Source organism: Balaenoptera acutorostrata, chromosome 14 (assembly GCF_949987535.1).
Source record: "Balaenoptera acutorostrata chromosome 14, mBalAcu1.1, whole genome shotgun sequence".
Lineage (NCBI taxonomy): Eukaryota > Metazoa > Chordata > Mammalia > Artiodactyla > Balaenopteridae > Balaenoptera > Balaenoptera acutorostrata.
The window spans coordinates 15,583,062-15,605,001 of NC_080077.1; the positions used below are offsets into that span (position 1 = coordinate 15,583,062).

The 21,940-nt window shown below is 42.0% G+C and overlaps 1 protein-coding gene across 1 annotated transcript in view; it reads right to left on the reverse strand.

Annotated features, from left to right (window-relative positions):
• The window catches only part of MTHFD1L (methylenetetrahydrofolate dehydrogenase (NADP+ dependent) 1 like), a 202,743-nt gene that overhangs the window by 154,801 nt on the left and 26,002 nt on the right, over window positions 1-21,940 (reverse strand). Inside the window, exons 8-11 of the mRNA XM_057527877.1 lie at window positions 17,289-17,400; window positions 10,765-10,853; window positions 8,960-9,057; window positions 6,067-6,240 (exon numbers count right to left, since the gene is read on the reverse strand). Coding sequence (XP_057383860.1) covers window positions 6,067-6,240; window positions 8,960-9,057; window positions 10,765-10,853; window positions 17,289-17,400 — 473 coding nt within the window. The remainder of the gene's footprint in view (window positions 1-6,066; window positions 6,241-8,959; window positions 9,058-10,764; window positions 10,854-17,288; window positions 17,401-21,940) is intronic.

The window sequence follows — 21,940 nt, forward strand, 5'->3', positions numbered from 1 at the left end:
AAGCTTGTCCTAAGTCATTAAAAAAATAATAATAAAGTCTGTTTAAAAAAAAAAGGATAACCATGGTCCATTTGGTTGTTTCCCATCACACTTGACTGAGGCAAATAGTTCAAAGTCCCTGGCCGCTTGTAAATACCTTTGTTCAGCTCTGCCACTAATGTAAATAGAAGAAAAGCTCACAGATATTTAGATAGTTGCACAGGGCAGAAAATCGAAATCTTAGAGGAATCAAAAGAAGTTATTTTTACACTGACCAAAATGGTTTGTAACATTAAAAAATAAACAAAAATACAATAAAATCAGGTATTTGGCACTCTAGAGAAAAAAATAGTGATGGGAATATTTTCCTTTCATGTGAAATTCAGTCTATTCACACTTTGAATTTGGGCTTCTTTTTTAACTGCTGGGTCCAAGCGATTCAGAGAAATTCTAAAAACTTCTGCATGGAAATCAGTAAAGGGCGGATGGAGACCCATTCTGCATACACTTTCAATGCCCTGCAGCTGCACTCCGAGTCAAGTTCTCAAACAAATTCCTTTTCATTAGTGTAACTAGGAAAATATGTAAAACTCAGGGGACCCTAAGATTCTTTTGGCATATTTCCCTGAACAATTCCCAATACTTTTCATTTTGTCAGGCAGAGCAAATAAAGTGATGTGTAGGTGTAAATACCATGTGAAGTGTAGCTGATGAAATACAGATGACTCTGACAGAATAAGAAATTCTGAAGTTTGAAGAATAGCTTTTTAAAATGAATTAATCTGTTTTGCATTTGGGTTATTAATAGTAGAAGGTTTTTTTAATCCCATGGTTTTAATATTTTAATCCCACTGTTGATATATTCAAATCACATTTATACATGAATTCAAATGTGCAATAATATTTTGTTATTTAGGTTTACTGAAAAATTACTTGGGCATTTGAATTCTTCTAAAGCATGAGAGAAGACTTATAGTATTCAGGGATAAAAGCAGGACACAAAATGGTATTTATGGCATGATCTCAATGTGTAAAAAGGATAGATGCAGAGATACAATCCTGGAAGGAAATATAAAAATTTTGAATACTTCTGAGTAATGAGAGATTTCGTTTTCTCCTTCTTTTTACTTTTCTTTACGCTAATTTTTATTCAATGGGTCAATATTATTTTCAGATTAAAAAAAAGACCTTTCAGAAAAAAGGAAAAAATTCTTCATTTAATGGACAGGTAATTTATATTTCTTTTTTTTTTCTAACATCTTTATTGGAGTATAATTGCTTTACAATGTTGTGTTAGTTGCTGCTGTATAACAAAGTGAATCAGCTATATGTATACATATATCCCCATATCCTCTCCCTCTTGGTCTCCCTCCCACCCTCCCTATCCCACCCCTTTAGGTGGTCACAAAGCACCGAGCTGATCTCCCTGTGCTGTGCGGCTGCTTCCCACTAGCCATCTATTTTTTTATTATTATTTTAAAAAATTTTTATTGGAGTATAGTTGATTTACAATGTTGTGTTAGTTTCCGCTGTACAGCAAAGTGAATCAGTTATACATATACATATAACCACTCTTTTTAAGATTCTTTTCCCATGAAGGTCATTACAGAGTATTGAGAAGAGCTCCCTGTGCTATACAGTAGGTCCTTATCACTTATGTATTTTTTGTGTAGTAGTGTCTATGTGTCAATCCCAATCTCCCAATTTATCCCTCCCACCCGCTTTCCCTCCTGGTAACCACAAGTTTGTTTTCTACATCTGTGACTCTATTTCTGTTTTGCGAATAAGTTCATCTGTACCATTTTTTTTTAGATGTCATATATAAGCGATATCATATGATTTTTGTCTTTCTCCATCTGACTTACTTCACTCAGTATGACAATCTCTAGGTCCATCCATGTCGCCGCGAATGGTATTATTTCGTTCTTTTTTATGGCTGAGTAATATTCCGTTGTATATATGTATCACATCCTTTTTTTTTTTTTTGAGTTCTGCTTTTTTTTTGAGTTGTTGTTTTTTTTTAACATCTTTATTGGAGTAAAATTGCTTTACAATGGTGTGTTAGTTTCTGCTTTATAACAAAGTGAATCAGCTATACGTATACATATATCCCCATATCCCCTCCCTCTTGTGTCTCCCTCCCACCCTCCCTATCCCACCCCTCTAGGTGGACACAAAGCACCGAGCTGATCTCCCTGTGCTATGTTGCTGCTTCCCACTAGCTATCTATTTTACATTTGGTAGTGTATATATGTCCATGCCACTCTCTCACTTCCTCCCAGCTTATCCTTCCCCCTCCCCATGTCCTCAAGTCCATTCTCTATGTCTGCATCTTTACTCCTGTCCTGCCCCTAGGTTCTTCAGAACCTTTTTTTTTTTTTTTTTTTAGATTCCACATATATGTGTTAGCATACAGTATTTGTTTTTCTCTTTCTGACTTTCTTCACTCTGTATGACAGTCTCTAGGTCCATCCACCTCATTACAAATAACTCAATTTCGTTTCTTTTTATGGCTGAGTAATATTCCATTATATATACATGCTGTATCTTCTTTATCCATTCATCTGTCGATGGACACTCAGGTTGCTTCCATGTCATGGCTATCGTAAATAGTGCTGCAGTAAACATTGTGGTACGTGACTTTTTGAATTATGTGGACGGGTAATTTATATTTCTTAAGAAGTTGCAACCATGTGTATAAGGGCTTGATAATGTCACTTTTCCATAACTGACCTGACAAAAATTAAAGGTGATTTTATTTCAAATGAAGTTTTCATTTTAGATTATAAATGATTGTCTTGCTGTTTTAAAGTGATTTCAAACATCCAGGTATCAAAAGATTAGATAACAAAGGCAGTTTACACACTTAAAAAATATCTCTTGTTGTGTTGGTGAGGGGAGTTCATTCCTCTCTAATAGAATACACTGTTATATGTCTTTTCTAAAAACCTCCAAGCTCTGAGACAGATGCATATATACATCTCAAAATCCTACCCTCACAGCCTCTTTTTCTTTTTTTTTTTTAAATTTGTTTATTTTATTTATTTATTTTTGGCTGCATTGGGTCTTCATTGCTGCACGCAGGCTTTCTCTAGTTGCAGCGAGCGGGGGCTACTCTTCGTTGCAGTGTGTGGGCTTCTCATTGCAGTGGCTTCTCTTGTTGTGGAGCATGGGCTCTAGGAGCATGGGCTTCAGTAGCTGTGGCACGCGGGCTCAGTAGTTGTGGCTCGCGGGCTCAGAGCGCAGGCTCTGTACTTGTGGCGCACGGGTTTAGTTGTTCCGCGGCATGGGGGATCTTCCCAGACCAGGGCTCGAACCCGTGTCCCTTGTGTTGGCAGGCAGATTCTTAACCACTGCGCCACCAGGGAAGCCCCAACTTCTTTTTCAGTGCAGTTGAAAGCAACACAATTTGATTTTTGTTCCTTCATAGGTCTTCGTTATGTAAGGGAATTTATACCACAATTTCAGAAAAAGAACTGTTGATGTCCTGGGGTTAAATCTGTACTTGAGAATTCAGGTTTAATTTTGGCTTCTATGTATAACATGGCAGCCTGGCTTCTTCTGCTCAGTTACACACATAAAGGCCAGCAGAGACAGAGTGGAACGATGTTCTACTGGGTATGGACCAACACGTAGTGGCAATCCTAGGCGGCCAGGCTGGCGGTCGCTCTCTGGCATGCGGCTGGAGGCCAGGTTATGACTTCAGGTTAGGAATCTGATAACAGTACCAACACAGGTTTTGTTTTAGAAGTATCAATTCTGTGTTCCCAGTGAAGGGCAGGGCCGTGTGTAGATCTGCGCTTTTATTTCCAATACTGACGAGCCCAAAACAGAGTAAATCACAGCCATTCCATGTGAAAAATGGCTGCATGATTCTTCCTTAGTAAACTGAGACCACATCCTCCTGAGTTTTCCTAATTCTTCCTACCTTAAACAGGGTGAGAAAACCAGCAAACCCACCTACCAAGAGCACCTAAATCCTGGAAGAAGGGAAGCAAATCTGTGGATAAGATGCTAAATTTGCTTCTGAAGTTCTTTATGTCTCAGAGTTAATTTACTCACTGTAAACAAACTTGCATGAAGCACACTTCCAGAAAAGCAACACTGACTGACTAGATGTTTGCTCCAAACTCTGGGACCCAGGAGTACACACTCCCTGCCATCAGCCAGCTCCTTTCACAGATCTGCCCCCAGAGGGTGCCTCAGGTGAGGCCAAATCTCCCCGCAAAGAGGTTTCCTACAGCTCAGTTATGGGGACATCAGGGCTGGGGTCCTAGGCTGGAGAGGATCCCATTAGGATTGGGAATCCAGCGGCAGTGAACCTGGAAGTCTGAGAGAGGTTTAAGCCACAGGCAACTGAGGTGCGGCAGCAAGGTATGAATTCCTTAAAAACACAGCCACCGAATGACTCTAGCTGTCCATCCCTCTTAGAAAACAGTAACAGAAGGAGATGGAGAAGGAGGAGCTGGGGGGTGGGATGGGGGGGTGAGGTGGGGGGGTAGAGGGAGGCTAAAGGAAAAAGGGGAAGAGATATGAAGAAATTATTATACCATTAAAGAGGTGATATTATGGATGCTATCTTGCTTTATTTGTAGTTTTATCTTTATTTGTAGGTATGAAAAATTGAATTCATCTCTAGGGATTTTTCCTAAGCAGATCACTGGATAAATGCACAAATATGCATGCCCATGGTTGTTAATTTCAGCGCTGTTTGTAATGGCCAAAGATGGGGAACAATTTGAGAGCCCATCAATAGAGAATTGGTTAAATGAATTGTGGGACATCTCTATGTTATCTTCAAACCTTTTTTCTGCCTTAATACACTTGAAGAAGAATTAGAAACATGCTTTACTATCAGTGGCTGAGCCACAGCTACGTTTCTTGGTGCTGGGAAGATGTGTAGAATGGGACCCACCCTCATCCCAGGCATTTTTACCACTCCCCCCAAGCCCAATCCCCCAGCACATTGAAGAATCAGGGATGTGAGCAGTAGCATGTTAGGTAGTCATGCAAAATGATAACATAGCTCTATCCTGACTCACATGGAGCTAGGTATACAACATATTGTTAATAATCAAGTTGCTTACAGAATAGCATGTGTACAATGATCTCATTTATGACAGACTGCATCTGTGTCAAGATGGTCTCAAATGTGAACAGCCGTTTATACTTTCTTGTTTTTTTCTGTATTTTTCAAATAATTTTACAAGTATGCATGACTTTTATAACCAGAAAAAGAAATAAAGCACTTACACAAATAATTAGATATATAAAAACCAAGTTAACTATGAGTCAAGTCCAGTTACAAAAATGTCTCTGTTAACAAATAGGGTTTTGTGCCCCAAGCCTTGGCTTATATATCATTAGTAAGTCAATGTAATGACATTTCAAGACAACAAAGGAATTTATATGGTCTCCTGATGTTCCCTTGGGTCACATTAAATAAATATTTGAAATCCCTTGTTTTCTATTGTTTTTCAGCTGGTGAATGTGTTTCTTTTTTTAAAAAAGAGGCAAAATAAAGCAAATGCTCCTTTTCCCAAAAACTGTGCATTTGCCTTTTGTAAAACGAGCAACACAAATGTAAGTGGCCCAATATTAATTCTGAAATGCAAGAAAGAGAAATGAGTTTCTGTAATGCAAATTCATAAATATTGAGGATACTAATCGAAAAGTCTAAGTCTCACACAATGATCTGTTCATTTTCCAATGTTATTTCTAAGTAGAAAAACAACCCATTCAGCTCAAAATATTTTACTTTCAATTCTTATTTTAATTTTTATCATGAAAAGCGAAATGAAAAATCCAAGGCAGAACCAGGGTGAGCAAAACACAATATGAGAAACAAAAAGCAAAGTCCTGGATTAGGAACTCGTTACACTTTATATTCTGTGGAGGAGACTCATTTGTTTTACACTGAAAATAAAAACTTACCTCATGTCAAATGAAGGACTGCCAAGTGAAATGGACAAAATAATGTCAAGCTGGAGAAGAGGATGGATTTGAGGGGTGTGGTGACAGATATAAACAGGGAAGAGGGTTTTATAAATGTCTTCTTAGTAAAAGAGATTTTAAAAGTAGTCTTACCCAGCAACTAAGACGTATTTTCCATCTGCTTGATCCTTTAACCTTTCTAGCAGGGACAAACGTACTTTGGCTTTGCTTTTGCCATAGATTTCAATTTCATCTGCAAGCAACCCTATCTCCTTGGCAAGGATATCCACAGCTTTTGGAGTCTGTGCTCTTGAAATCTCGATATCACTGGGTGGGGAAACACAAGAGGCAAGAGAGTCTGCTCAGCTTAGGTGGTCGCTGCTAGAGTAGAAAACAGCCGTACACCATGCCAACAATTAGATCAAATGGCTTTGTGGTCCTTTTTCCCAAGTAGGATTAAGTACAACTGCTAACAATTAAAGTGCATAAGAAAACGGTACATTGCTTTAGATAGAGAAGCAACTCTTAAAAACTAGATTCTAGAATTCTTCCCTGGTGCCAGGATACACCTCTGCCACAGGAAAGGAGATGGATTATTACAATGTGTCCAAAGGCCACCCCTAAAGATAACTCCAGGATAGAGCCCAGTGTTTTTTATGGGTCATCGCTGAATTCTTTAACCAGGAATGGACGGGTTATTGCATAATGCTTTATTACTGGGCTAGCCACATGTGTCTCTTGGCAATTCAAAAATGTGGAAATACTCTTTTGTTTTATCTGTGTCCATATTTTCCCTCTCAAGTCAAAAATCACATTTCAAAATATTTCATTAATTACATAACTGCCGGTAAATGGAGCTAGTGCCCGAGGCTCAACTTCAGACACAGGAAATCTTAGGAACTCCAGAGTGTCGCTGGGCAAACAACTGAACTATTCTATTTCACTGGTTAAGATCTGCATGCTGCTGCTCATGTTAACAGGAGTGCTATGCAAATCAAAAGACTTCTCAGAGAGAGTCTTTTGGGGCTCCTGAGCTCAGCCGCTTCTTTTACTGGGGGTCTGGCCCATCCATCTGTCTGTGACTTGGTCTTGAGGGCTGATGTCTGACAATGTGGCAGTTTCCTGATTCACCCTGGGGTCCCTATTTTGCGGCGCAGCGGTCTCTCCACTGGTAGGCAGCCCCCTGCTCTATTTTTTTCTGTTGCTACTGCGGACAATCTCTCAGTCCTCATGCTACCCTGTGTTCTCCCCCATGACCCCATGGAGCCTGACTCCGGTGCAAGAGGTAACAGTAAACCTACTTCCAATGCCCACTAGAGCGGGAGAGGGGGAAGGGTGCCTCTGCCCAGATGTGGGCGGAGCTCTGTACCTGCAGCTAGGTAACCCCTTCCCCAGGTCCACCTGCATTGTCCTTTCTGATTCTCCCCCCGCCAACTGCACCCCAGCCTTCACTGTCCGTGCTCCCACTTCATTTCACCTTCCTGGCTACACCTTTTTTTCTGTTTCTCTCCTCCTACAATCTCCTAAATTGAAGAGCCTACTCTTGGAAAGCCTTCATGGTTTTCTCTTCACTAGCTGAAGAGTGATGGTGACATCATTTTGATTTTCTGAGTGATTTATAAACTACTCAGCCTGCCTTTCTTTCCCCAGTGGCTGTAGGAGTCAAATTTGGTTAAGCAATTTAGGGGCTTTTCCCCCCAAGGGGAATTTATTTGGATTTGTACACAATTTGGCAGAGTCCCTCTCAAGTTTTTTTAGCTCTCTGTAAGTAGCATTTACTCATTGACCTTTAAAAATGAAGGTTCTATAACAACATAAGTAGCCTCAAAAACTATTTTATGAAACAGATTGCACAACTACAGGGCTGATATTACAAAGAACATTTCTTGGAATTTATGTATTAGTGAACACAGAAGATGACTAAGATGTTTAGTCTATTTGAGGCGTGAAAACATAGCTTGGAGGGTTTCACCAGCCTGGTGGGTATAATCGAACCTTAGTGTTGGGCTGTGGCCCAAGGAAACACAGGTCAGTTCTGAAAAGCAACTGGTTATCAGGTGAAAAATGAGTCAATTCCAGGTGGTGTTATCTCCTACGTCCTGTGTATTCCATGCTGGCAGACGGCATCACCTGGTTAAGCGCTGGACTTACGGGCGCCCTGTAGGAAGGGGATTGGGCCAATTCACAGGAGGAGGGGTGGCCATGGGGGATTCACTAGGAGGCTGGAAAATGCATTTGCCTGGCTCAGATAGCTTATCTAGAGAATTGTTCCAAAATCACATGCTGAGACTGTCCTGCAGTTTGTATTTCCAAATTTATACAGAGGGAATATGTAGCTTACACTTCATTAAATACCACGCTGAAGAAAATATCCATCTGGACCCTCCCAGAGTGTCCTGTCAGAGAGCAGATACCACCACGTTCTGAAGAAGGCAGAGCTCCGGTCCCACGTCTAATGGCCTTTGGTTTGGTTGGTCATTTACACGCAGCACAGAAACCTACGAGGCCCTGAAGACCAAGCTGACGTGTGTTTGGGCATTTCTAACACTGAAAAGCATATTCCAAATATTACATTACTGTATTCTGCCAAATCTAAGATACCATTATTTTAAGAAAAAACACTGCCATTGAATACAGGGTACATCATTGACAGTAAGGTGCATCCTGATTTCAGAAATTTAAAAAATCTACATCTTAGAACTGATAGAATATGGTCAACATGTTCATTATCATTTAATTTTGGAGGAATTAAATGACAGAAAAAAATAGTGCAGCAGGACTTCCCTGGCGGTCCAGTGGTTAAGATTTCGTGCTCCTAATGCCAGGGGCATGGTTCAACCCCTGGTCGGGGAACTAAGGTCCTGCAGGCCACACAGCGCGGCCCCCAAAAAAAAAAAAAGAAAAAATAGTGCAGCAATTTGATTAGAGAAAATTATCCACCATCAAAGCCATAACACCACAAGTTGTGCCCCCATCCAATGGGTAACTTTGGATATCTAAGGCACTTTGGTGAGCCGATGTCAGTATAAACAAATCACCTGAATACCTTGGTACGGGGGACAGAGGCTGAAGTTTCAAGCAGTGAAGTCTCCACCTCCTGTACTGCTGCTCACGGAACCATCTCCTTCTGCTACTAACCACGTTCTTCAATAGGGATAGGAAGGAAAGCATGTCAGAAAAGTAAAAGCTGACAGGTTACACATCTAAACTATGAAAATATCGACTATTGTTCAGGGATATTGTCATGAAAAGGAGTAAAAGTTGCACAGTAATCCAAGTGAACATCAGGACTAATTTTATTCACATATAGTTAAATGTGCAGATCTTTCTTAAAAAAGAAAATGTGAGATACAAGTACTATTAAAAAAGTTTGTATTCACTAAAGTCATCAAGTCATGGATTAAAATTATAGCATCACCTCAGAGAAGAAAAATGAGGGAAATATGAGAAAGCATGCCTGACTGGCTGGGATGCCCAGCTTCACCAAAAATTTGCACCATTGCAAGCATAATCCTTCTACAGCTGATACAGTAGAACAAGCAAACCGAACTATCGGTGATACGTATATATATATTTACATACACACACACATATATATAGAAATAATATTTGCCTTTAGTTGCAATGTAACAGATGCCTTACAGAAATGCACTACGTCCCATTTTGAAGTAAAATTTTTAATTGTGTATTGCATGTGTTAAGAAAGAAATGAACTAAAACCTGCTTCTGTTTAATTAGAGGCTCAGGCTTCTCTACTGCTACTTAACGCCTCTGCTGGCCGGCACCCTCACTGCAGGCTTCAGCACCAGCCTAGCACACAGCAGTGGGGAGCCGGAGATCCTGGGCTTCAGGTCACACAGATAGCGGTGGTTCGAAAAGATGTCCACAAACTCTTTAACACTCCTGTCTTCAAGAGGTGAGCCCAGTTCCCTTTCCCTGGGTTGTGAACTAGATTGGTGGCTCAGTTCTAGCAAAGAAGAAAAGAGGAAGTGGTGGCATGTGACTTTCGCCATGTGAGGGCGCCACCTTGACTCCTCTGGCCTCGGTCAAGCCCTTCAGATGACTACAGCCCCGCCATCTTGATTTCAACCACATGAGAGACTCCAAGCCAGAACCATCCAGCTACGCGGCTCCAAATATGTGACCCACAGAAACTGTGAGATAATAAATGTTTGTTGTTTTAAATTGCTAAATCTGGGCTTCCCTGGTGGCGCAGTGGTTAAGAATCCGCCTGCCAATGCAGGGGACACGGGTTCGAGCCCTGGCCCGGGAAGATCCCACATGCCGCGGAGCAACTAAGCCCGTGCGCCACAACTACTGAGCCTGAGCTCTAGAGCCCGCGAGCCACAACTACTGAAGCCTGTGTGCTGCAACTACTGAAGCCTGCGCGCCTAGAGCCTGTGCTCCGCAACAAGAGAAGCCACCGCAATGAGAAGCCTGCGCCCCACAACAAAGAGTAGCCCCCCGCTCACTGCAACTAGAGAAAGCCCGCGTGCAGCAGCAAAGACCCAATGCAACCAAAAATTAAATAAATGAATAAATAAATAAATTTTTTAAAAAAATTGCTAAATCTGAGGGGTAATTTATTACACACCAATAGATAACTAATAGAGGACCCTGATGCAGGTCCCTGCCCCATACTTGTCATGTGACCATTTCTCCAAGTCTCCATTTTCTCATCTATCAAATGGGAATCACACTATCTTACAGGATTGTTGTGAGAATTAAATGACATCATGTTTGTAAAGTGTTTGACACTGTGTCTGCTAAACAGAAAACACTTCCAAATGTTAGCAACTATTCATTGAAGCTCCAAACTCAAAAATTCTCAAATAGCTGTGTCAGACAAACCTGAATCCGCAGAGCGGCAGCAAGGAGACTCACATCTTCTGCGATGGGACCAGTACCATGGACACCGGGAGAACTACATCCAAGCTTCCCTGGAAAAAAAAAAAAAAAAGACTTTCAGCATATTGTTCCTTGTAAAATGCCAGGACGTTCAATGATGTTCTCGTTTTCAACCAAGGAAGTTAGGATGTCACGGCACAGCTACAGACAGGTTACCAGGTAGGTCCTGGCACAGCCTTGGGGCTCTCAACTGGGCCTCATGTTTAGAGTGTTGACTGGCTTAAAATCTTGCCTCTACCTCTTACTAGCAGTTGTGACTCTGGGCCTGTTAATTAATGTTGTTCAACCTTGTAGGGTTTTGTGAGAACTGAATGTGATATGGTAATGTAAAGTGCTTGTCACATTGTATGCATGTTTAAACAATAAATTAAAAAATCAAAGCAATTTCATGTGTGAATACAAAGTATTGGGTTGGCCAAAAAGTTCGTTTGGGTTTTTCCATAACATCTTACGGAAAAACCCGAACGAACTTTTTGGCCAATGCTATATTAAAAAGGAAAACTAAAACACCTACAGGACAAGCCCAGTTAAAGTGTTCTGTGAACGACCAGGCTTTCTTGGATAATTTTTTTAAATCCCTGTCATAAAAGTGACAGAGACAATTTTCCATCAAAACTGAGAAATTATATTTTAGGGCATTAATTTTGAGGATTACCTGGATTTCAAAAGAGCGAGGCATTTTATAAGAATTCTACTGTGGTTGGCACTTAGGAAGTTTATGAAAAGTAAACACATGTAAAATGCTTTAGTCTACATCCTCTCTTAGAGAAGAGAAACATTGCTAATAGTAACTTTTTTGAAGTAAGAAACTATTTTCTTCTTTTGCGGACCACTCTACTTTTTATTTATTTATTTATCTATTTATCTATTTATTTAATTTTTTTTACCATCTTTATTGGAGTATAATTGCTTTACAATGGTGTGTTAATTTCTGCTGTATAACATAGTGAATCAGCTACACATATACATACATCCCCATATCCCCTCCCTCTTGCGTCTCCCTCTGACCCTCCCTATCCCACCCCTCTAGGTGGTCACAAAGCACCGAGCTGATCTCCCTGTGCTATGCGGCTGCTTCCTACTAGCTATCTATTTTACATTTGGTAGTGTATATATTGGACCACTCCACTTTTTTTTTTAAATTAATTAACTATGTATTTATTTTTGGCTGCGTTGGGTCTTCGTTGCTGTGTGCGGGCTTTCTCTAGTTGCGGCGAGTGGGGGCTACTCTTCCTTGTGGTGCGATGGCTTCTCATGTTGCGGAGCACGGGTTCTGGGCACGCGGGCTTCAGTAGTTGTGGCACATGGGCTCAGTAGTTGTGGCTCACGGGCTCTAGAGCGCAGGCTCAGTAGTTGTGGCGGACGGGCTTAGGTGCTCCGCGGCATGTGGGATCTTCCTGGACCAGGTGTCGAACCCGTGTCCCCTGCACTGGCAGGCGGATTCTTAACCACTGTGCCACTAGGGAAGTCCATGACCACTCTACTTTTAAATTATCCATTTTCCTGGAAGTTCTTTGCAAGAAAGAGCATGAAACAAAAGTAAGTGTTTTGTGATGTTCTATTGTCAAATGTATTAAGGGTGTTGGAAAATCATATCCCTCAGGTGTTGTTTAAAGATTAGCAACACTTCAGTTTTATAAATCATATTTAGGCAAAAGCCAAGAGTCTAGAGAATGAGAAAGATTTGTTTTCTTTTGTTTGAACCACTAGAGATCTGATCTAAAGGTCTTATCCAGCCACTAAGGAAAAGAAATATGCTTCCCTCTTTGTTACCTCTATCTTTAAATGATGGAGAAATAAGAAAAAGCTACATTCTAGGATGTGATCTCAACTTATAAATGCATGTTACAGGAATAAATCACAAATACCCATGTGAATGAAGACTATTTCACCTACAGAATTACACAGTGAATAATTTCTCCCATACTCTTAGCCACTGTCTTGCATAAAATAGAACATGGCTAAAACGAATGAAGACTTTAAAACACAACACAAAAGACACATACACTCATATTTCAAACTGTAGGAGAATCTTGTAGGGACCAATATTTTTCTTTTTGAAGAAGAGTTATCTGAATTCCAGCAATGCTTTTAGTATGTTATTTTCTTTTCCTTCTACTATATTCCATCCAATAAAACTGAGTGTAATTTTTTCATAGGAAAAAATCTTAAGATGGTTATCTCAAGTTGACTGGGTCAGAAGTTACTTACTTTCTTCTTTTCTATTGTATACTTCAAAAATTTTCTATCATAACCACTGTATCACTTTTGTAGTAGGAATCAATGCAGTCTTAAAATGGATTGAAAGTTCTGAACCTGGTGAAATTGAAGCAACTAAGATGGTAACTCAGTGAATCAGGACTACATTCTTAATAAATTTCTTGGCTAAGGAGAACTGCAAAAGGAAATCATTACATCACCCCCTTGCCTATGTACAGGGAGGGCCCCACCCGGAGGGGTGTCCACACTCAGGCTGTGAGTCCAGCCGGGCGCCCATCCCAAACCAAATGGGTTCTTTTCACTTCCCACTAACCACTCCCCATTAACTCACAGTTCCTTCCTCCAGGGACAAGTCAGTGAATCACTTTAAAAGATGGCCTTTCATTTATAAGTTTTCTTATAATAACCAAACTTGCCACAATCGGAAAATTGAAGGCTAAAGTGTTACAATACTTTCCCTGGAAATCAGGACAATCCTTTTCTGACAGGAGCTGTTCCGAGGCCACCCTGGGAACTTTAGCAACTTTGATTAGCATGAGTCCTGGGACGTAGCCCAGGGCTCCCTGCTGACTTATGTTTGCTTAAAACGATGCTGTGAACTACTCTGACCCACAAAGTTGCTGTTTTGATCCTGTTCTCTGGGCCCAAGTATTAAGACCAGTCTCTCCTTTGTCCCATTTGGTACATCAGAAAATAAGTTTGAATATTAGAGTGCACAGTGGTTTTGCTCAGGATGAATTCTGACCTTTAGCAAGCAGAGCATTACAAAATCACAGCCCACTTCCTTCATCTGAAATAATTTTTTAAAAAATAAAATTATGCGTATAGCTAGAAAACTGAACACTGCTATGTCCCTGTTTTCAATCTAAACATTAGACTCATGCCATAGAAGAGTGAACAGATCCAACGAGTTAGGTGTAATTGTTTTCCAAGCACTGCTTCTGGGATATCAGCCATCAAGAAAATCTCTCTGGGGATTAGGTATTCCATAAAATGCCTCTATAGAATTACCTCATCATAAATCACCATATCCTATCTATTTTTACAAGGGGGGGAGGGGAACCCTGTGCCATTAAGATGACTATGAAAATTTCATCATAAAGCCCTGCCTTCACCCAGTCATAAGTATATTAAAAATTCTTTTTCTCTGAAGTTTAAATAAAAGCAACTTTCCTTTTAATAATGCTTGAAAAAGGTCTTCATTTGTTTAAAGTGGAAAATTATATATAAAAGAGAGGGAAAAGGCCTTTCTCCAATTTACTCATAGATTAAATTTTCATACTAATTAAAGTTGCTAAAATTAAAAGTTTTGGACTTCCCTGGTGGCGCAGTGGTTGAGAATCCACCTGCCAATGCAGGGGAGATGGGTTCGAGCCCTGGTCTGGGAAGATCCCACATGCCGTGGAGCAACTAAGCCCGTGTGCCACAACTACTGAGCCTGCCCCAGAGCCTGAGTGCCGCAACTACTGAGCCCACATGCTGCAACTACTGAAGCCCACGCGCCTAGAGCCCGTGCTCCACAACAAGAGAAGCCACCACAATGAGAAGCCCGTGCACCTCAACTAAGAGTAGCCCCTGCTCGCCGCAACTAGAGAAAGCCTGCGCGCAGCAATGAAGACCCAACGCAGCAAAACCAAAACAAAACAAAAAAACTTTTGACAATGGAGAAATGTAATGCTATTATAAATAGTACCGACTGGAAAACATTCATCCATTTAATCAGTGTAGCATTTTTCATCTCTGCTTTTGTGCCGTCAGCCCTGTTTTTAAGTGGGATGCAAGTTCAAGGAAATGTCTCTATATCTGCAACTAACTTAAAAGTGCAATCAATTAGAGTACAATTCTGAGTCCATGTTTATTCACTCAGTATCTACTGACCCCTTCCTACGTGTCTGGCACTGTTCTGGGCACTGGGCATTCAAAAATCAATAAAACCACTACTACTGGACCAGATAAATTGAAAATAAACTAACTGCAATCAGTCTACATACAGAATTGTTAAAACATAATGCTTGGTCTTATTTTTTTTCCCTCAAGAGAATTGTTACATCTAAATCTAATGTTTTTAAAATGCCTTTAAAAAATAAAAGTTCTAAAAAGAAACATCAGAAATGGGGCACCGTTTCACCAATAAAACATATGGCTCACGGGGATTCCCAAAGAACACTGAAGCAGACTCTCCTATCTCCAGCCAGGATTGTACCAAAATCGTCCTAAACATATAAACTCTAATAAAAAACAGCAAGTAAACATTGGAGCAAGGAAACATTCATTAAAAAAAATAATAATAAAGTCATAACTGACTATCCTAGTCCAACGAGGATTCTGAGCAAATCTACCGTGCATGTCCACTGTTAATGGGTTAGGCATTGTTTTTTTCAGGAAAAAAAAAAGAAGTTGTACCCAGAAATTACATATATTTCAAAAAAGTAATTTAGTACATGCTTTCTGTTTGCTAAAAAGAGCCATTAATCCCACATTCGTATTATATTATACCTCTAATTGCTCTATTCATGTGTGTGCTCATCTGTGAACTGAGTACACGAGCATTTTGGGAAATTCCTGAGCATCTTCCTTTCAAAGCGCCCCAAACAACCCCCTAGCCCTTCCGCTCCAAGGGGTTTTTAATCTGATTGGTCGATTCTGGGAGGAGCTACATTTCCCAGAGAGGAAGGTGCATTATTTCTCTTTTTGAAGAAAGAGTTAAATGAATTTCAGTAGAGCTTTTAGCATATTACTTTCTTTTCTTTCCATTGTATTTCAATAAAATTAAGTTTAGTGCTTTTTTTTTTTTTTAAACTAACTTTTTTTTTTTTTTTTTTTTGTAATTTATTTTTATTTACTTATTTTTGGCTGTGTTGGGTCTTCGTTTCTGTGCGAGGGCTTTCTCTCTAGTTGTGGCAAGCGGGGGCCACTCTTCATCGCGGTGCGCGGGCCTCTCACTATCGCAGCCTCTCTTGTTGCGGAGCACAGGCTCCAGACGCGCAGGCTCAGTAGTTGTGGCTCACGGGCCTAGTTGCTCCGCGGCATGTGGGATCTTCCCAGACCAGGGCACGAACCCGTGTCCCCTGCATTAGCAGGCAGATTCCCAACCACTGCACCACCAGGGAAGCCCCTAGTGCTTTTTTAATGGAAAAGTGTACAATGGTTATCTCAAGGTGACTGGATCAGAAGTTACATTTATTTTCTCCTTGATACTATTCTCTATTTCACTCTGTGTTCCGGGGCTGCCTAAGTTTCAAGGTCTGGAACTCCAGTGTGGTACCGGTAGAGACCTCTACTCCTTTTGGCCCAAGTTCTGACCAGCTTTGGGGGAAAAAAACACCATCCTCCTGGACCGTTCAGTATAGCCTCCCCTACCACATGTTGAAATTTGGAGGCCACGGGTAACAAAGAGGGTTCTCTGTCTCCCTCTGCAATTGTCTCTTGCATACACATGTCACTCTGGGACTTGAGGGGGTGGGCTGGGTGTGTTAAAGCTCTCTTAGCCCGAGTGTCTTTCTGTGGATGAGAAAAGGGTGTCCCTGCTGGGCCAGCTCCTGCTGGCCCCTGGGCTGAGTGCCCTGGGGCTGGCACAGCTTCAGCTACCCTGAGGGTGACCTGATGTGGGGTCCAGGACGTTCCTGGGTCCCTTGGCAAACACCATCAAATATCAGCACCTATTCTAAGACTGCTTCTGTTTCTAAGGGTGACTTTCACAGTGTTCTGAAGTGACTTTGTGGCTCCAAGGGAGTGCTTGAGGGGGTCACTGCAAAGGGAAACTACAAACACAGGGGAGCTAGTCTCCACTCCCATCCCTCTGGTAGCTGTGTTTTCATCTGCTTTTATGTGTTGAGGTTCATCTAAGACTGCTTCAGGAGAAAGGATTCTGCTGGTTTTTGAAAGACTGTGAAAACCACTGTTTCTAGTTTACCTCACACATGTAAAAATTTCCTACTTTAGGTCACAACCGACTTGACTGCTTGACGCTGGAGGCCAGCAGGGGACGTGCTGATGAAGGGGAAGAACGGAACGAGGAGGAGGAGGAGGAGAGGGCCTGACTGCAGCTGGCATCTTGGCTGCTCTCTGCCCGACAATATGGTTCCCGTACCAAGTAACCCAAAAGGCAGGCACGTGACATGACCTGTTTACGTGTGTTGACAGCAACCATCATTTCAGGAATATACTCTTCTGAAGAAGATTAACTTTTCTCATAGCAATCTTACCTATTTTGATCAGTGGCCTGGCACCAACTTGAAGACATTTACCTGATAGAAAGTCATGGGAACAGTTGAGAACAGTAGTTCCTGGTTGAATCCAAGAAAGGGGAATCTCTTCCGGCTTGGGTGAGCCCAAGATCACAATGTCAGCCTCATGAAGCTAGAAAGAAAAAGAAAAACACCACACACATTTTCAACGGTAGCATAAAGACGTGACGATCAACGTCAAATGCCTTCAATGTAATAGACAACAATCTTCAGAGTTCAGTTCCACACGGATGCACTGACAGAATCACTTTACTAATTTAATAATGTAGCTCATATTAGTACAAACCAAACGTGATCATCATATCCTAGGAAAAAAAAGGAAGCTTTAAAAATTTCTTCAGGGGGACTTCCCTGGCAGTCCAGTGGTTAAAACTCTGTGCTTCCACTGCAAGGGGGCTCGGGTTCGATCCCTGGGATGTGGCACGTGGGGAACTAAGATCCCACATGCCGCATGGCATGGCCACAAAAAAGAGAGACAGAGAAGGACAATTCCGTCGTTGTGATCTGTACAGCAACAAAGAAAACAAAGTGTTTACTCTTATTAAAAAAAAAATTTCTTCAGGGCAGTCACTTCAGCATACATACTACGTGTAGTCTTATCATTTACATGTTTTCAACACTAACTGCAATATCAAGAAAAGGATGGGGCCAAGGAAGCTGCACTGACGGGAGGAGGAGACTGCGGGCCGAATGGGGTGGACAGCATCCTGAGCCCTGCAGCGTCCTGACTTACGGGGGCGACAGTGCTGGTCGCAATGAAGCCACCTGAAGATCTGACCAGTGCAGGGAGCCTTCCGGCCTGTACAACTGCATAATCAAAATTAGACCCATACGGAACTTTTACTAGATCCAAGGACAGCTTTTCAAGAGCTCAAGCAAGAATCTCATTTTCCTTGAGGTCCTGGTTAATCTCTTGTCAAACTTTTTTTTTTTTTTTTTCTTAAAGAAAAAGGAAACAAGGCAACCACTACAACAAAAGACATTCACATGTCTGCCCTGTTTGTATTTTGATTAACACAGCACAGGAGGAACATGTCTGGAAGGACAGTTATGAAGTAGGGTAAGAGGTTGGCTCTGGCCTCAACAGAAGAATGACCACTTGTCCCAGTACCAACTAAGCAACCAAAGACTTCAAACTGGATCCGTATGTGGAGGGAGAGAACTGAAGAAGGAATCTTAGACCCATGGGGAAAATACCAACAACTGCGCATGTCAGCTCACAAATATGTGAGGTTGGTGTCATTATACCCATTTAATGGACAAGTAAACTGAGGCTCAGGGACTGTAAGTGCCTCTATGGTATGTCCTGTCTCCCCAGCAAACCCAGCCTTGGAATACTCAATACTCTATGAGGCAGAAAGAGAGGGAAGCTGACAGCCCCCCACTCTGTAGCGCTGATGGCCCCTCCCCCATTGTTTTTTCCACAGACTTCAATGCCCTGCAACTGACTGCAGACTCTTCAGAATCAAACAGACAGGAACGGAAGACAAAACACAAAAACTCCCCCAGTGCCACTACCCTCACCCAACCACCCAACAGCCCAGGAAGTGAATGGGCTCCAATGGTCCTCATCCGCTCTCAGCTTGGACACGCTGATGGCTGAAGATCGTGGGGAAGGACCAGGCCAGCTCCTCAGCCCAAGTCCATAACACTGTTTGGGCAAGAGGCTGCATCAGCTAAAGTCTCAGGAATCCTGGGAACAAAAAAGCCAAGATCTAGAGCAGCTCCGAGCTCCCGTGATAGAGGAGAAGCATGGTGAAAATTTAAATGCACGTCTTTTCAACGAGCCGATAAAGCCAACTCTTACAGGTTAACATTCCAGAAACACTTGATCAGCTGGATCATGCAAATAGGGGAGAGCAATTCAATGAGTACCGCTAACGAGGCCTGAAGGTGCTCACTGCTTTTCAGCACCGCCCTTTATTAAGGCACAGGAAGAGGAATACATTAAAATGGTATCTCTGTGAGTCTGTATTAATCATATTCAAAAAGAGGTCCCTACTGGAAAAACCACTTTTTTAATGCCCAAGTCACAGTACTGTGAACCCGAATTAAGAGGTTTACAGCCAATATTCCCAGCAATCTAGTGCGTTAACGTCCCATGGGTTCTGTACAGATAGAGCTGAAAGGCAGCTAGACTTGCAGGTGATGTTATATTTAGGGGAAAAATGTGTTCTTACAGAAAGAGGATTTTAAACATCTGATAAGAAAATATCTGTGTTCCTTTACCACTGCAGACACTCAACCACAGTAAGACCTGAAACACAGATGCTTAGCGTGTGGCAAATGATCAGCGGATAAGAAACGCCATTTCGCTGCATTTTCCACGCTCGACGGCGGCAAAAACAGAACATGTTAAAACATCTACAAAAAGGAAGTTAATATGTACAAGACTGCAATGTTCATTTTGGAAAAAGCCAAGGATCACAGGTTTAATTGAGTCCCCTAAGAGTACTTAGTTTCCTACATGTGGTGTCTTCGGTACAACCTGTTCTTTTCATTACCGATAAATCTCGGAAATCTCATTCCGACCCCTTAACTGTGTACCTAGACTCAGCTCGAAAGCGGGCTGTGCTAACAAGCAACTGGGGGGGCAGTTGATCCCGCAGAGAAAAGGCCAAAATCTCCTCCCCCAGCCGTGATCGCATCGGAGATGCTAATCTTTCTGGAAAGGAAAAGTGCTAGATGCTTAAATCAATAAATAACCCACGGAGGCCCAGGCGAGGTTTTTAATGATTCAAGGAGAATTATCATCTCACTGGCTGTTTCTACTTTCTTCCTCCCTAATGGGAAGGACCCTGGCCAAAGCCTGGCTTGAAACTTTACTCATAACAAAATATTGCCTTCTCTGCTGAGACTTGAGTGGAAGCAGCTTTCAGCGAACCGCCCACTCCCCAGGCAGAAGACCAAATGTTAAAACAATCGCAAGACACAGATATGCAGGCATTTAGTGTGGAGCACGTGGGAATGCAGAGGGTTTAGATACCATGAAAACTACTTTTCTGAAGTCACTGATTTTTCAGGGAGTGTGGGTGGGGGACAGGTCTCAGAATACGGAGGGGGAGATGGAGGACAGATAGGGCTTGCAGAGTTATAAGGAACCTCACAACTTTGTATTTAGCAAATGAAATGCATTTTAAAATGGAAACTCCAGAAAGGACAGCCCCACCTTCCTAGTTAGAAGACAGGACTTATGCTATCAACGGTTTTGAAAGGGCATATATGAATCTCAGGCATGAGATCTGCATGCCTACAAAAGGTAGGACAGGTTAAAAAAAAAAAGGTTTGGAGCTATGTCCTGAAGCATCGTGACTGAATTACCTGAGACCTATCAAACCTGCTTCTACATCCTTCAAAAGTTATCAACACAATTCAGAAAATAAAGTTCAAGATGAAGAACAATACTTAAAAAAAAAATAGGTACTTTCTCCAGCAAAGACACGCTTCTCAAATTACAGTGACTGAAGAGAATAAAAGAGATCCAGGATTCTTTAGTGAATATACTCATTCACCTGCCATCTGTCAAGTGCCGCCTGGGGCAGACACTGAGGTTGCTGAGGATCGGAATATAAAAATCCCTGCCTACAGGATTTGAGAGCTGGGGATCTTCAAGATGGAGGCGCAGGGCAAACCACTGGAATACGGAAAAGAAACAATTAAACATTCGATTTCTACTTCTTTTGCCCACACAGTTGGTAAAATACTTAAAAACTTTGCTAGTGTTTAACATCCGGCAGTCCCTGTGCGACAGGGACATCCGGCAGCTGTCACACACAGTTAAATACAGGGAGGGGCCCCGAGGGAGGGAGGGAGGGTGGGAGGTGACCCGGCCCTCATTCTTTCACTTTCAATGAACTGGGACACTTTGCGGGTTAGTGGAAGCCGGGTGAGTGGCTTTACGGATCACATCATGTTCTGCAGAAGAGTCTTCACAGTGCTCTGCAATGACAGGGCATGTCTGTGAAATCTCATGTGGCGTGGAGGCCCCGTGGCTATCTCATGGCAAAGTCCTAAAAAGAGTGAAGTGTTTTTCTTTTTTATTAAATGTCACTTTCTTTCAATAAATGCCAAATTCCCGAATTTGCTGGCCTTTTCTTGATAACAGATAAGTAGTCGTCAGGCCGGGCTACTCTGGTGGCCCTCACACCATCAGCTGTGTTTTAGGAAGATTACTCTGGATGCGGGATTGAGAAGGATCGGAGGAGCTGAGAGGGAAAGCATTACACTGCAGCAGGCAGAGGGCAGGTCTGGTAGGAAGCTGGATGCCTGGAACCGAGGAAGGTTAGGAGGATGGGGGTGCAGGCTGGGATCTGCCAGCATTATAGACATAGTTAAAACTAGCAGCTTGGACAAGATCCCCGAGGGAAACAGGTAGAATGGGGAGAAAAAGGTGTTTAATGCATCCCTTGGGAGCACTCATCTTAAATGACAAAAGAAGGGAATAAATGACATGACTCTGGTGCGACCCCAGACACAGGAAGGAGGACTGGCTGCCTTCAAGCAGGCTGCTAAGGGGAAAGGGTGTGGTCAGCCGGTTCCAATGACGCCCAATGGCTAAGCAAGCTAAAAGCAAAAAAACTCCGTTTTTGGCAATTAGGAACTCATCAGTGACTTTATTATAGACATGGGTATTGGCAACCATGCCTGGGTAA